Consider the following 16,458-nt stretch of genomic DNA (forward strand, 5'->3'; position numbering starts at 1 on the left):
CAGGACCCAGGAGGACCCTGGGACCATCCCAGGAGGGGCACACCACGGCTGCCCTTGGAGCTTGGCCCTCAAGTGACACACAGGGGCTCCCGACACCAGCCCCAGCCACACTCCCGGCCAGCCAGACATGTGAGCGGACGCGGCCCGGGAGGACGCCAGCCCTGGAGGACACCACACGGAGCCCAATGAGCCATCCTGCTACACTCAGCCCAAAGGGTCCATCTGTGACCTAAATACAAGATTGTTCTGTCTCAGGCACCAGGCCTATGGTGCTTTGCAGCAAGATACCGACAGCTCTGGCTCGGCAGTCTCAGATACAAACAGGGCAATCGACGCCCCGGACGGGCCTGCCTCCTGCTGTGAAGACCCCACCCACCCACCCACCCCCCATATTCAAGAAGTTCAGAGAAAGCTCACGCCAAGGAAGAAGTTTATACAAACACCCCCCGGACCCCGACCACACCTCAGGCCCTCCCATGATGGCCCCTAGCGCAGAGGTGTGGACAAGCCCCCACCTCTGGGTGCAGAACAAATCTGCACGGTTGTGACGTACACACTCATCCGACACCTAAGACCAGACCTTGTTCAGAACAGGTTTCCAGGCCCCAGGCCCCTCCTGGGACAGCACACAGACGAGGCTCTGGAGACAGTCCCAGGGTAGGGGTGGGGGGTGGGGTTGGGGGGGTCACTGAGTGCTCAGTGGGGGGTCCTGAGAAGCGAGAGCCCGTAGTGAGAATGGCACCCAGCATCCCCCTGGGGAAAGCCAGCGGGCCAGACCAGGAGACAGGGAGGTACCAGGCCTGCGACAGGCACACGTGCCTCACTGCGAAAATGGACCGGACCCCGCAGGGGAGCGCAGTCCGGCCGCCCAGGGAGGACCCACCTTGCCCAGGAGCTCCGTCCTCCCGTAACCAAACAGCATCAGTGCAAAGCTGTGGTTGATGCCGTAGATGGTGCCGTCGGGCAGGAGGGTGATGAGGCCGCTGATGGTGGAGAACACCCAGACGGATGCCGAGTAACTGCACTCGGGGACTGCCCTGCTGCCTCCCACCGCCTCACCGCCACACTCAGATTTCAGTTTTAAGCTCAGCGGGAAGGTGGTGCCATCTTTGGCTCTCCCGACAGACCTCTGGATCTTGAGATTCTGGAAGAAACACACGCTACTGAGCCGACGGCAGCATCTCACGCGGCCCAAGCCCTGAATCTTTGTAGCTTTAGACTTGAGCCCACCCACGCGTCCCGGGGAGCGTGCCCGGACCCCCTCACTCCCCACACGGCTCCTCCTGCACCAATCTCCCTGCACCCCACCTGTGCCCCAGGGAAAGCAGAGCCCTGGAGAGGAGCTGTGTCCGGGGGGAGCCAGCCTAGGAGCTGCTCCCCACTCCACAAGGGCCTGAGGGCCGCACACACCAGGGCAACCAAGAAATGTGCAAGGTGTGTGTGCCCACCCTGCAGGGAGGGAGGGCCAGCATGTTTCTCCCCCACCTCTGCCTTGGGCCCCACCTCCACGGAGGTCCCCAGCCCCCAGCCTGCGGGCCAGTGGCTTCCTGCTGTTGCCGACCTCTGGGTGGCCTGGCCATGCCCCATCTGCCTCCTCAGCACCTCCATCACCCAAAAAACCACATCCTTGCCCTATTTCCCTGCCTTAAATACCTGGATTGGATCTGATTCCGAGTAAGTCGTGACCAAGGCAGCATCCTAACCAAAGGCGTTGAGATGGCACGCCAGCCCAGGGTTGTGTGTCAACCCCCTCCCCCAATCCCATCTGCCCCTTTTAGGGTCTACCCTGGGGGACAGGAGATCAGAAGGGGCCCCTGGGCAGGGGGTGGCCCTGAAGGCAGGGGAGCTTGCACTCCACCAGCACCGCGCCCCGGATACAGGCCGGGACTCAAAGACACCAGGCTCCCCACACCAAGTCCCAGGGGTCCTACGAGGAAGAGGGTGCAGAGTCTGTCTCCGCTTGCTGCTGGGGTGTCCGGAGCCCCCGTTCGGGGCCATCACAAATGTGCTGCTGAGAACACACTCACATGTGCCTCCTGGCACACACCTCCCTTGGAAGAAGAGACCCTAGGGTGGGTCTGAGGTTTGCCTACGTTCAGAGGGAGCAGACGCTGCCAGCACAGGCTCCCAGAGCGGTTGTGCCAACGGATGCTCCCACCAGCTTGGGGACAGAGAAAAGGACATAGAGACAATGAGCTCGGGGGCCTCGGGGGCTCCAGGTGAGCTACAATGCTTAAAAGTGGCAGATGAGCAGCTCAGAGGACGGGCTTGGCCTCAGCCCAGCCAGAGAACCAGGGAGCGTCTCTGGACATCCCAAAAGAATCTCGAATGCCCTCTCAGCAGATGATTTGGGCAAAAATCAACCGTCTAGTCTGATTTTGCAGGGTCACCGGGGTGTGACATCAGCTGGATTCACTGCAAGTGGGCCACGCATGTGAAGGCTGCACACTAGTAGGCAATGGGGCACCAGGAGGCTGGGAACCTCCGCCCACCAACCTCAAGCCCCCAGGCCCCCAGCGCTGCCAGCCCTCCGCCAGCTGCCTGTCACCCTGCCTGCAGGGGGCACCTGCCCTCAGCTGTCCTCCTGCCCCTCAAGACCCCAGACCTCTCAGTAAAGAGACATCCCGCAGGCAACGCCCGCTCCAGGCTCCAGGGGGAGGAGCGAGCAGACGGGGTGGCCGGGTGGAGAGCCGCACAGGCTCCGACCCAAGGTCAAGGCTTCGGAGCCCAGACAGCAGTGAGTGGACCGGGTCCACTGTGCACGCACAGCTCCTGCCGCCAGGATCACCGGCCTAAGAACCCAGCGGGCACCGAATGAGCAGACATCAGTGGCCACGGGGCCCTAGGCACAGCGGCGAGGTGTGGTGGTCAGGGGTCCTCGGGGGCCTACCTGTGGGACGGGCTCGCCGGGCGGGGGCAGCTGCACAGAAGGGATCAGGTCTGTGACGCGCTGCCCAAGCACCTCCTCGCTGGACACGAACCCATGCAGGAGAGCAAAGGGGCTGTCACACGACGTGATGGTTCCCTGGGAGAAAAACCCAGCATTTTTAAGCATCGCGATAAAAACCTCTGTCACTTCTGCTGCAAACATCATTGAACGCCAAGCCTTCAGGCCGCAAGCAAGGCCGTCAGCAGCGCTCCTCGGGCAGAAGTGCAAGTGGCGGGCACGCTCCTGAGGTCATCACCTCCTGCGGCCGGAGGCACCCAGATTATCGATTTCTCAAAGCCTCCTGCGAAGCCCGGCAGCCCCCGCTCCGATGGCTCTACACGTGCTACTCTGCTGACGCCCTAAAACAATCCTAGGAGCAGCTCGGTCACATCCCAGCTTTCGATGGGAGACTGCAGTCCTCGCCCAGCTGCACACATGGGGAGGGGGTACACCGGGGGGGGCCTCTGACAGCCCCGAAGGCAAGAGGCGGGCGAGGGGCGCTGGGAGAGGCGACACACGGTCAGCTCCCTGCGGCTGGACACCAGAGGCACTCACGTCGCTTTGGAAGGTGACCCAGGTCGACACCCGCTCCACAGGCTCCAGCACGACCACGCAGCACGGGCCGCGCTCCTGCTTCACCTTCTTCATCCACACGGACACCGGGATCTTCTCCCCGCCACGGCTCACGACGTCCACCTGCGGGAACGCACAGCCTCGCACCCGGCCCTCCGCGGAGCCCAGGCCACCCACTCCGCGTGGGACCTCCAGTCTCTGAGTGGACGTTCCTCAGAAGAGAGGGCGTTTTCATCAGCTTCCTCAGGGAGGGGGGAGGGTGGGGGGGCACGTGTCATTTCTTCAGGAAACAGACACAAAACTGGGATGAATCCTGCATTTTCGTCCTCACTATCGCCAGTCCCTCGGACAGGTGGCTTTCGGAAGCAGCAGGCACATCGAACCCCCTTCGGTGCCTGGGCTGAGGGCTCGGCATCTAACACGCAGCTCAATCCGCCAACATCCCAGCTGGCTGGTCACACAGGGAGGACCACAGGGAAGACCACCGCCCCGGGAGACCCTGCCAGCCCTGCCAGCCCTGCCAGCCCGCGGGGGGAACGCCGAACACAGGAGATTCAGGGGTGCCAAGCGTAAGACCAGAGCAGACCCGCAGCACCCCGCGCCCGGCCAGCACCCGCCCACGGCCGCGCTCCTCCTCCCACGCCCGCACGGAGGGAGGCCCCGGGGCAGCCCGAGAGCCCGGCGCTCACCACGGTGCCGAACACGACTGCGGCGTGGCCGTCGGCCTCCACGTGCTCCTCGCTGAGGGCCTTCGCCACGTCGGAGTCCGGCTTCAGGAAGAACCGCGTGAGCCGCTGGCCGATCAGGGCGTGGCTGCTGTGCCCCAGGAGCTGGCACGCCTTGTCGTTGGCAACCAGGATCTGGGGCGCAGAGAGGAGAGGACGGAGCATCACCAGCAGTGAGGAGGGCACGGCCCAGAGCCCCCTCCTCCGCGGCCTGCGGTTGGCGGGTCCTAACCCCCGGGAAGGAGAAATGCCTGCACCGCAACTGAACCGGCCTGTCCTTTGGCCGCCGAGACGAGCCCCACGACGTCAGGACACGGAAGCCACGGGGATGGACAGCACCCGGCCACCTGGCCACGCGGCCCTGCGTGGCCCCGCGCACGTCAACGCCCATCCTGCCCATCAGCCCTCGGCCGTGAGTACCCGGCCCTCCCGGTGGAGCCGAGGCCCCGGCAAGCACAGGGGAGTGACCGTATCCCTGTCCCGATCCTCTGCCTTGATGCCAGGAGCCCATGTGTTCTGCGAGATTCGGACGCAGGCCTCTTTGCTACTATGCGGGGGGAACCAGATGCTTCTCTGACCGCACCACACTGCCCACAAACTCTCCCGTCTGAGGTTACGGGCTCACGGCAGGGTCACGACCCCAAGCAAATACCTCTGTGGTCTTGGCGTCCACGGTGAAAACGGCCTTGTTCGGGTTGCACACAAGGGCAGGGAGCAGGGGCGTGGACCACCCCGAGGACAAGCCCCGCAGCAGCGAGCAGCAGGACATGCTGCCCAGGGACCCGGCCGCTTCCGTCTGCTCGGGCGCCACCAGGCAGTGTAGTTTGCTCGTGCAGATGTTCTGGGCGGCCAGGGACGACAGGCAGTAGGCGCTCCATCTGTCCTCTGGGAAGAAAAGCCGCGGCTCTGGGCCCCACAAGGCTGCCGAGAGCTCGCGTCTCACACACACGCAGCCCTGCTCTCAACGCCTGCACAGGGTCCCAGGCTCACGTCAGCCGGCAGGGCGCGCTCGGCGTGCGTCCAGCACCCCCGGCCCGTCCAGCCACACGGACTCCCGGCCCACAGCAGACGCACGGCCCACGCGCGGTGTTCCCGTGTGGACACTCCGAGGTCCCACCCACCCCGAGGGCTGTTCTCCTGTGTCCTTACAGACCCACAGCCCCTCCAGCTACCACCCTGCACTCGTTCCTGGAAAGTCTCCCAACCCAGGAGCTGCCTGCGGTCCCGGCCCCTCCCTCATTCGTGGACCAGGCTCAGCACGCACCCCTCCAGAAAGTCTGCTCTCGGCGACACGTCCACTGGGTCCCGAGATGCTCAGCCCCGTGGCCGATTCTCAGCACTCACCCGGCCCCAGCCCTCAGCAGTGCTGGGAGGGGGGCTGCTCCCACCTCCCAGACCACCTGCCCTTGGCCGGGCTCCCTGTCCCCCGCACCTGCCTGACCTCTCACCACCGGAAGACCCCAGGCTCGGGCTCACGGCCTCCCCTCCACCCCGCCCACCCCTCGGTGGCTGCGAACACACTCTGAACAGGAATGCGCTGCTCACCCCACACTCACAGCCCTACCCTGCCTCTGCGCCCTCCCATCTCAGTAACTGGCAACTCCATCCTTCCAGCAGCTCAAAACCCAGACAAGAACAACTGTTCCCTCCTTTCCCCTTCTCAGTTCACAGGCCCACCCTGGACCATTCTCCGAGCCTGGAAACTGCATGGCCATCTGCTCAGCCCTCCTCCTGCCAGGCTGCCCAAGCTCAGCTTGACCCTCCTCGTGGCAAGGACAGGCACTGCGACCCCGGCTCTGCCCCTGCTCCCCACGCAGAGAGCGGGAAGCCCACGCTCCTGAGGGCAGGTGCCTGGCTGCCTCAGAGACCTGCCCCGTGGAACCTCTGGCCCTCGCCAGGAGGACCCGGCATCTTCTTCCCTCTGAACACTCCCACCCTGTGCTCCCAGGTTGGCGTGGGAGCTGGGCTCCAGCCCTCCTCTTCCTTCTCTCCTCCTCCCTCCTCGGCAGCCACTTTCCCCTGGCTCTGGGCCTCCTTGTGGTCCTAACACACTTCCCATATCCTAGGTCCACCCAGCTGCAGGCCTACACCTGCTGTCTCCTAAAGCACCCCTCAGACGAGCCCTGAGCTCTGGAGACACTGAATGACCTGGAGAAACAAGCGAGTGAGTGGCCAGCAGGTGCCTCAACATCTCAGGCAGCCCCAGGAAGCAGGCGGCCCTCAAACCTGCGGGACTCGTCTGCATCCGGGAGGAAAGCACGAGCCTGCAATGCAGTCTGTAAAAAATTACTGAACTAAATCACCAAAACTGTATCTCACTTGCACAGCAGCCGCACCCAGGACTGTGCTCCACAAGCTCTGCAGCAAGGAGAGGCTCAGGCCTAAGAATCACAGCAGCACAAATGCAGCCCGACAGGGTCCCACCAGCATCTTTACCAGCGCACATGGGCCACCTCCTCCCCGACAACAGAAAACCTGACCAGAGCCTCCAGCGGCTCGTCACTTCCACTTTCGACACTGATGCCCACAGTGCCCGGGGTGGGGGGGTTACCAGAGAGGGCCGTCCTGCTCTGGCAGAGCTTCGAAAGCCCATTCCTTCTGCTCAGGTGTCTGTGGGCCGAGGACAGGGACTCGCTGGGCTCACAGGTGGTCTGTGCAGCCAGGCTCTCAGGGGGGCCTCCGTCCTCCATCGGGAGCCACCAGGCCAGGGGATCAACCGTCAACTGGAAGACAAAGTGAACCCGATCAGCATTGGCAACAGGACAGTGGTTTCACCAACGAGCCCCTCTCCAGGTTGGGTGCAGCTCAGCCCCAAAAGGCTCCCACACACCCAAAAGCCACGCGGGCCAGGACCTACGGTGCACGGCCAGTGGACCTCAGTCCTGCTAGAAGGAGCTCTCCCAGAGAAATGCAGAGGAAGAGATGGGAAAGAGAAGGGAACAGGGAAAGAACAGAACAGGGTATGAAGGGGCCGTGACGGAAGGCCAAGGCTGCAGCTCCGCACAAACCGAAGTAACTCCCCGGCCAAGAACCTTCCCACTGCCCCCAGCACCTGCCGGCCGGTGAGGCTCTGCATGGCCCCAGCCTGCACCAAATCCGGTGGTTGGCTCTGACCAGCTGCATCCAGAAACAGCAAGGCAAAGCCAAGGTAGAGAGTCTGGAGGTGGGCCTGGCACCAGAGATTGGGGTTTTTAACTTTTTATTTTCTTTCTTTCTTTTTTTTTTTTTTTAAGATTTTATTTATTTATTCACGAGAGACACAAAGACCCAGGCAGAGGGAGAACCAGGCTCCATGCAAGGAACCAGATGCAGGACTCGATCCTGGGACTCTGGGGTCACGCCCTGGGCCGAAAGCAAATGCTCAACCACGGAGCCACCCGGGTGCCCTAACTTTTTATTTTCTAAGTACTAGTAGATTTGCCAGCAGTAAAAAAAAAAAAAAAAAAAAAAAAGATTTGCCAGCAGTTAAGGAAAAAAATACAGAAAAATCTCAGGTGTCCTTCAGTTTCCTCCAGCAGTGACATCTTGCATAATCACCATCTAGAGGCCCAGCCATGGGCCTTGATGAGGTCGGGAGTCCGAGGTGTCAGGGCAAGGCACCCACCCCGCACCTGGGAGCCCTCCCCACCATCACCTTCCTAGTACTTGGAACCCAGTTTTGAGACCCGCACGGGCCTCTTCCCCCATCAGGGCTCCATCACGGGCACACACAGGCCCAGCTGGGGAGCTGCCTTTGCAGGGAAGACCAAGCTTCGCTTAGCAGACGGGGGCACCCCACAGGATGGACCTGCTACAGAAAAGGGGGGTGCTGGCTCTCCCCAACCACCACACTGAAAAAAGGAGCACTGAGGAGGCCCAGACCACCAGTTAGTTCTCTCCTGGCTTTAGGTCATTGTGAAGATTCACCACCAGGACAGGAGGGCAGGGACTTTGACCGTTAACAGTCTGTGAGCCAATTCATAATTGTGCATACGGTGATGACTGGTGATGACGGCATGGGGCCTCAAGGAGGCTCACGCCCCAGGCCCCTCAGCTGGGAGGGCCCGGCCGACGCTCCCCTCAGCCGCCAGCTCCCGAGCGTGGGGGAGCCGGGCTCCCCACGGCAGACAGTAACTGGAGGCCCTGCTATCACTAGCACGGAAGGACGCTTAAAACACGCCAAAGAGCTACGCAAATGGAGATCAGTACAGCAGGGAAACAAAACAGACAACAGGACATCATCCACTTGAGAAACGGACCAAGGTCTGTTGAGCCCGGCACACCGTGAATATCAATGGGAAACGAGCAGTGTTCCCCAGCACACGAGGGCCAGGCAGCCGTGGCCTTCCAGCTCCAGCTCCCTTTTCTACAAAATGTGAATAAGGACAACGCACACCTCACAGCGCTCGCGCGAGGACCCACGGGCTAAGCTGGGCCTACAAACGGTAAATGCCAAATAGCTGTGAGCTGCCGATTTTAAAAAGGATGAGCGTCATCACACCGGGGTAAAGTTGCATCCCTGTGAGTCACCGTGCACGAAAATTAGTTCCAAGTGGATCTAAAAACAAAAGATGAAAGTTCTGGAAAAAATAAAATAAAATGAAGACTATGATGGTCTGGATAACTTTGGAGTGGCCCCCGCCCTTCAGAGCGGCTAGGGCTCACGGAGAATATCGGTCCGTGGCATCTCGGAGCTGCTGAGAGTGAGACACACACTTGGGAAGCTAAAGGTGCACACGAGCTGGAGCTGGAAGCGTGAGAGTCACCCTCAGGGGCGGGGGCTCCCCTCAGAGAAGCGGGGCGAGGAGGGGAAGTGTGGCCTCCGGGCAGCAGCAGGGCCCTTGCTAAAGCAATCTTCCCAAAGGCAAAGCAACCTCAATACAGGTTTCCAAGAGCAAGACCGACCACATACGCTCCCCTCCAGGGGTGCAGACAAGGAAACAAGCTACCTTCAGGGAGTCTACAGAAAAATAAAACAGGTTCAGACACGTGAGAACATCAGATATCAGAAATACCTGTCACGTGTTTAAAATGTGAAAGATGAAAAAAAAAAATGTGAAAGATGGGAGTCACAAAAGTGAGCAGGACAAGGGTTTCCCAAAAATAACTTCATATTGAAAGAACCAAACCAGCTTCTTAAAATTAACTTCTTTAAATTTCAGCATTAAAAAAAAAATGAGGGATCCCTGGGTGGCGCAGCGGTTTGGCGCCTGCCTTTGGCCCAGGGCGCGATCCTGGAGACCCGGGATCGAATCTCACATCGGGCTCCCGGTGCATGGAGCCTGCTTCTCCCTCTGCCTATGTCTCTGCCTCTCTCTCTCTCTCTGTGTGACTATCATAAATAAATAAAAATTAAAAAAAAAAAAAGATTTCACTACAACCAAGTGGGGTTTATCGCAGCAATAAAAGGTTTAACCTTTGGAAATCAGTCAACACAATTCACCGTATCAACAGGCTAAAGAAGAAGAAGAAAAAAGGAAAAATCCCACAATCATAGCATGTGAATTGATGTGAAAAAGCATTTGGCAAAATCCAACACCCTCTTCCTTCGTGGGAAAAAACACTCAACAGTTAGGAGGAGAGAACATCCTCCAGTGCCCCCGGTGCCCTGGAGCATCCAGGAAGCGCCAGTGAGGGACATGCGCCTTCCAGGGTCAGGAGCGAGCGGGGAAGCCCATCTGGCCTCTTCTCCGGGCACCAGGCACCGGGCACCGGGCACCGTCCTGGGGGCAGAGCCCGCACACAGAGACAAGAGGAAATAAAAGGCACGTGCGCTGGAAACCGCGGCACAAGGTTGTCTCATGCACAGGCGACGGGGTCAGACACGGAGCAAGGGCTAGGGTTTTCCTAAGGAGACGACAACCCTTCTCTGGGGCGTGGAGGATAAAGGCTTTAAACAGACGCTGCGGAGGAAGGCTGAGGACCACAAGGAAGCGCCTGGGAAATGTTCAGCGCCACCAGCCCGGGAAACGCGGTCACACCGACAGGAGCTGCCTACACCCGCTCGAGGGGGCCGCGGCTGCCAAGAGGGGAGGCACAGGCTGCGGGCCAGGAGCGGGAACCCGTGGGGAGGGACACACCGCGCTGGGCGGCCGCCTGCCCGTCCCCCCGGGACAGGGTGATCGCACCAGTTCCCACCCAGGAGAGGAAAGCGCACGACCGTGGGGGCTTCCACGGAAACGTGGACTTTATTCAGAACAGCCCCCAACAGGAAACAAGCCAAATGTCCCCCCACAGGCGAAGAGATAAGCCAGTCAAAGCACAGCCACGCAGGGAGCCCTACTCGGCAGCAGGAACGCACGCTCGGGAGGCAGTGACGGCTCGCGTGGGTCCCAGAGCCGAGGCTGCCAGAGAACACGTCCTGCGGGAGCGCGGGCAGGCAGGCCCCATCAGGGGCAGACCCTAGGGGCAGATCGCGGCCCCTGACCCCCCCCACCCCCCCAGGGCGGGAGGCCGTGGATGGCTCCCCACTCACCTGCGGCCGCAGGTGTGCGCTCAGCACCTGACGCTCCCTGAACTGGGCACTTAACATCGGCACGTTTCATTGCCTACATCGTCTCAATAAAGTTGAATTTTAATGCCGATGACTGAGTAGGACGAGCAGGCAGGCATTGCTGAAGAGAACACTAGAGGATCGGGAGATCTACCTGAACACATGACCCAGAACGCCACGCAGGGAAACCAGAATATAAAACGAGAGAGAAGAGATAAAGAGAGAACCGAACACCTACGTGGGGAGAGAGGAGAGGAGGAGCGAGAGCGAGCAACCCTCCACACTCAGGGAATCCACAGATCCAGGCCCCTGAGGGGGCAACTCAGCCTCACAGATGTGAGAGCCCGACAGGAAGCCGTGGTGAGCTGCGTGTGCGTGTGCGTGTACATGTGCGTGTGTGCGCGCGTCTGGGCTGGAATAACCAAAGCAACCAAGGGAACAGACACGGCCCGCCAGGGCCTGCGCAGCTACCAGCACCGACCCCGGGCTGCGGGGACAGTGCCTCCCCGGGACACCCCGCAGGCGCCGAGCGGGGATGCCTGGCCAGCGCCACAGGCAGCCAAGAAACCACCGAAGCACAGCGAGCACAGCGAGCACACGCCCCACGCACAAAGCAACATCTGGGACATCAGGGACTTCACCTGTGAAGCTCAAAACAGTAAACTTCCAGAAGAAAATTAGACTTTCTCTAAGACTTCGGGCAAGGAAGGTTTTCTTCAGTGAGACACAAAAACCTCTAGCTGTAGCAGAGGGTGATAAATTTAACATTAAAGCTGAGAATGCTTGTTTGTTAAAAATATCACAAACAAAACGATATTAAACCCCAAACTGGGAGAAGGTATCTGCCACATATACAACCAGGAAATTAATACTCAGGATACTTTAAAAGGTCAATAACCTAAAATTAAAAAAAATAATAATAATATAGATACACACAGTTCCATGGAAAAATGGAAACAAAAATTTCACAGATGAGGAAGAGGCTTTGCTTTATCAGCATAATCATGACAATGTCACACCTACTAAATCAGCAAAACCTAATGATTCTAACAATATAAAATATCAACACAAATGTAGATCAATAGGAACTCTAACAGGGACACCTGGGTGGCTCAGCAGTGAGCATCTGCCTTCGGCCCAGGGCGTGACCCCGGGGTCCTGGGATGGTGTCCCACATCGGGCTCCCTGCATGGAGCCTGCTTCTCCCTCTGCCTATGTCTCTGCCTCTCTCTCTCTCTTTCTCTCTCTCTGACTATCATAAATAAATAAATAATTTTTAAAAATCTATACTAATAAAAGAGAAGAGAGGAGCACCTAGGGGCTCAGCGGTGGAGCGGCTGCCTTCGGCTCAGGGCATGACCGCGGGGTCCTGGGATCGAGTCCGGCATTGGGCTCCCCGCATGGAGCCTGCTTCTCCCTCTGCCTGTGTCTCCGCCTCTGTCTCTCATGAATAAATAAATAAAATCTTAAGAAAAAAAAAAAAGGAACTCTAACAAATTAATATAATGTCTTCAGAAAATAATTCTGGTCATATACTAACCTACTAGGACAGTATATTCTACTCTTCGGTTTATAGTCTATAAGATCCTTGCACATATACAGCAATGTTCAGGGCAGCCTGGCTCACAATGGCAAAAGAAAAAAGGAAGAAAAGAGAACAGTCATCAACAAGTAAACAGTTTCAAAATTCTGGTGTATTCATGTTACGAGTTATAACAATGAAAACAAATGCTATACACATGAGGACAAATCTTAGCAATATAATAAGTGAAAAAAATCAAGTCACAAAATTCCCTTTTTACACCGCCCCACGTAAATACATTGTTGAGGGGACACACAAACCTTGGGCAGGTTCCCTCTGAGGGCCCAGAGGCAAGCTGGGATGCAGGACGGCAGGACGGCCCGGGGTCTTTCCGTTCCTAATGTGGGCAGTGGGCTTAAATGTGTTCACTTCACTGTTATGATTCATGACTGATGTCGCATCTATCCTTTTGAGTGAATCAATCAGCATATACTAAAAGGTTAGGAGATGTACAGACATGTATCTATCCAGGGTGGGATGGCTGGAAGAGCAACAGCTGATTGTGAACCAAAAGGGTAGGAAGCAAAAGAGAAACTGAATAACTACTAGAATGTGTTGCTTTCTTTCTCTCAGCATCGAAATAGACAAATTATTTTTATTATTTTTATTTTTTTTAAGATTTAATTTGTTTATTTATTCATAGAGACACAGAGAGAGAGAGAGGCAGAGACACAGGCAGAGGGAGAAGCAGGCTCCACGCAGGGAGCCCGACATGGGACTCGATCCCGGGACCCCAGGATCACACCCTGGGCTGCAGGCAGTGCCAAACCGCTGCGCCACCGGGGCTGCCCCACAAATTATTTTTAAAATAAGTAACAACACGATCATAGTTTCATTTCTACTTCTACAACCAACCTATCAACAAAGCACAGAGACTTGACTATAGCCTCAGACTACACTGTGGACATTACAGAGCTTTAATTTGTAAAAAAAACAAAAACATGACTCTTCAGACTACATTGTAAGTTTACTAATAAGTACATTGTAAATACTATAAAAGTTTACTTTGTAAAAGTAACAGGGAGAGGAGTTAAGGCCAAGTTGGTCTTTCCTGGGAAGCCAGGGACAAGCGGTGTCTAAAGCTGACAAATCAAGGAGTGGACGTAAGAAAGGTGAATCCTTTTCCCCTTTGTGTCTTCTGTGCCCTGAGCCAGGGCCACACTGCACCCCACATCCCCACCACGGGGGACCGGGGCCTGTGCAGAGCCACCCGGGGCCTCCAGCTCCACAGGCACAGGCCAGCTTCACGCGGCCTTACATCGCTCTGCTTTGTGTGGGTTTAATTCCAATGTGAACCAGAAACACCTGCCAGTCCAGCCTTAAGTTTTTATTAAGTTTTTCTGGGTTTGAGGTTTTTTTGTACCTGCTCTTGGGGCCTCATATGCCTGCCCAGGCAGGCAGCTGGGACTTTTTCCCAAATACTGACTTTACAGGGCTCTGTGGCTGGGAGCAACACGACCACACATGTGGTGTCCAAGGAGCGCTCCAGGGTGGGGGTGAGGGTGGGGGCTACACCGATACAAGCAGGAAACAGGGGTGGAAAGATGGAGAGGGGAACCCGTAGACCAAACGTGGCACAGCACTGACCTAGATTTACTGGGTGATGAGGTGCAGAAAGCAAGGGAATGAAGGGTGTCAAGACCGCATCCGAGTGTCACGCTCAGGCCGCAGCCTTCATCTGGGAAAAGAAGAGACGATTGAGCATAAAGCCAGGTTTGTCTGGGGCACCCCGGTGGAGGTGACTGCTCAGCAGTGGGTGCACACACAGATCTGTGCACGGGGGTGTGGGGGGGAGAGCAGGGGGTGGAGGGGAGGGTGGAGGGGGGTGTAGAGAGCTGGGGGGAGGGGGCAGAGATCTGGGGGTGGTGGAGTGGGGGGGAGAGCTTGGGGTGGTGGAGAGCTGCGGGGGAGGGGGGAGAGCTGGGGGTGGTGGAGGGGGGAGAGCTGGGGGTCGTGGAGGGAGGGAGAGCTGGGGGTGGTGGAGGGGGTGGAGAGCTGGGGGTGGTGGAAGGGGGGAGCTGGGGGGGATGGATAGGGGGTGGAGGGGGGAGAGCTGGGGGGGTGGAGAGCGGGGTGGGGGGGAGCTGGGGGGGATGGATGGGGTGGAAAGGGGGGAGAGCTGGGGGAGGTGGAGGGGGGGTGGAGAGCTGGGGGGGAGAGCTGGGGTGGTGGAGGGGGGGAGCTGGGGATGGTGGAGGGGGGAGAGCTGGGGGAGGTGGGTGGAGAGCTGGGGGTGGTGGAGGGGGGAGAGGGAAGGAGAGCTGGGGGGATGTCTGGGGGTGGAGAGTGGGGGGGAGAGCAGAGGGTGGTGGAGGGGGTGGAGGGGGGTGGTGGAGAGCGGGGGAGAGCTGGGAGGATGGAAGGGGGTGGAGGGGGGAGAACTGGAGGTGGTGGAGAGCAGGGAGGGTGGAGAGCTGGGGGGGAGCTGGGGGTGGTGGAGGGTGGGAGAGGGAGGGAAAGCTGGGGGGATGGCTGGGGGTGGAGAGTGGGGGGGAGAGCAGGGGTGGTGGAGGGGGGAGCTGGGGGTGGTGGAGGGGGGAGAGCTGGGAGGATGGAAGGGGGTGGAGGGGGGAGAACTGGAGGTGGTGGAGAGCAGGGGGGGTGGAGAGCTGGGGGGGAGCTGGGGTGGTGGAGGGTGGGAGAGGGAGGGAAGCTGGGGGGATGGCTGGGGTGGAGAGTGGGGGGGAGAGCAGAGGGTGGTGGAGGGGGGGAGCTGGGGGTGGTGGAGGGGGTGGAGAGGGGGGGTGGTGGAGAGTGGGGGAGAGCTGGGAGGATGGAAGGGGGTGGAGGGGGGAGAACTGGAGGTGGTGGAGAGCAGGGGGGGTGGAGAGCTGGGGGGAGCTGGGGGTGGCGGAGGGTGGGAGAGGGAGGGAGAGTGGGGGGGGAGAGCTGGGGGTGGTGGAGAGCGGGGGGGGGCAGCGGGAGAGCGCGTTGGGGGGAGCGGGAGGGGGAGCCAGAGGCGGGGGAGCCGCGGGGCGGGGGGGCCTGCCACGGGACGCGCCTTCCCGCAGGAGACGGGGCAAGGACGCCTAGAGAACGCAGGCTGCCAGCTCCGGGCGGACTGTGCGCGGGCGCGGCCGGGCCCCGGGCACCCCTACACACACCCTCGCTCTCCCCGGGCCCCCCCCCACACACACACACACACGCGGGTCTCCCCGGGCCCCCCTCCCCCCCCACACACACACACCCCGGCCTCCCCCACACACGCGGGTCGCCCCGGGTCCCGGGCCAGGGCACCGCAGACGGCCGCAAGGTGGCAGCGGGCCCCCCCGGGCGGAGCCGCACGGAGGGGACGCGGGGGGCGCTGAGGCTCCCGGGCTCGTCCGCCGGCCGCCTCCCCCGGGGCAGGCATCCATCTCACCTGCGGCCCGCCTGGGCCAAGCCGCCAAATTCGCCTCGCCGCGCGGGGAGGGGCTGATCGGCCGCACCGGCCAATCGCAGAACGACTCGCGTCGATGGACAGGCGCCGCGAGCCAACCAGTAGCGCCTGTGGGCGGGACTCCGCGAGCCGGCGCCCAGAAGCCCGCGCTAACGGTTGCTAGGGACGCACCGGTCTCCCCTTACGGCGCCCCGGAGGAGCCAAAAGAGACGGCGCCCCCGCCCACCGGGTCTGACCAACTCGGCAGCTCTGGTCTCCGAATCCGGAAGGGTGAGCGGCGCGGGGCTCCCCGTCTGCAGCCCGGGAGGCGGGGGGCGCGGGGAGGCTCCCTCAGCGGCGGGGCCGGCGGAGGCTGCGGCCCGCAACGATGGGCGACGTCCCGGACCCCGACGGGCGCCCCCCCGCCGGCGGGCGGCCCCGGCTCCGACCCCGGCTCCAGCGCGGGCGCCCTGCGCGGAGCGTTAACCGGAGGCAGCCGCCGCTCACGGGCTGAGTCCGCGCAGCGACGTCGGGACGAAGTCAGCCGCGGTGCAGACGCAGCGGCGGAGCCCGGAGGGGCCGGCACGCACTCGGGGGGCCCGCACGGTGCAGCCCCACGCGGAGACCCTGCACGAGCCCGCGCGTCCCCAGCATCTCCCAGGTGCTTCCCTCCGCTTGCCTGCAGCCACGGTCCCGTGCGTCTTGCTCCTCCCCGCTGCTCGCCTCCGGACGCCTGCGGTGCGCGCTCAGACTACCTGTCCCGGGGAGGTGAGGCGGGCTGCTCCCGCGGCGGGGGCCCTCATGGCCTGCCCCGTGAAC

The 16,458-nt window shown here is 60.4% G+C and overlaps 1 protein-coding gene across 16 annotated transcripts in view; it reads right to left on the bottom strand.

Annotated features, from left to right (window-relative positions):
• The window catches only part of PASK (PAS domain containing serine/threonine kinase), a 35,225-nt gene extending 18,767 nt beyond the window's left edge, over positions 1–16,458 (bottom strand). For 2 of the 16 annotated variants that reach the window (XR_007405743.1, XM_049100894.1), the window contains exons 1-8: positions 15,643–15,786; positions 13,869–13,959; positions 6,779–6,950; positions 4,880–5,112; positions 4,192–4,362; positions 3,485–3,625; positions 2,891–3,025; positions 884–1,144 (exon numbers count right to left, since the gene is read on the bottom strand). Coding sequence is in view for 15 of the 16 variants with exons in the window: in XM_049100894.1 (XP_048956851.1) it covers positions 884–1,144; positions 2,891–3,025; positions 3,485–3,625; positions 4,192–4,362; positions 4,880–5,112; positions 6,779–6,917 (1,080 nt within the window). In the remaining variant the exon portion in view is untranslated. Of the gene's footprint in view, positions 1–883; positions 1,145–2,890; positions 3,026–3,484; positions 3,626–4,191; positions 4,363–4,879; positions 5,113–6,778; positions 6,951–12,239; positions 12,318–12,541; positions 12,714–13,868; positions 13,960–15,468; positions 15,572–15,642; positions 15,811–16,318 lie in introns of those variants that run through there. The other 14 variants (XM_049100889.1, XM_049100885.1, XM_049100883.1 and 11 more) reach the window with 14 other exon arrangements.

This window comes from Canis lupus, chromosome 25 (assembly GCF_003254725.2).
Source record: "Canis lupus dingo isolate Sandy chromosome 25, ASM325472v2, whole genome shotgun sequence".
In the NCBI taxonomy this organism is placed as follows: Eukaryota; Metazoa; Chordata; class Mammalia; order Carnivora; family Canidae; genus Canis; species Canis lupus.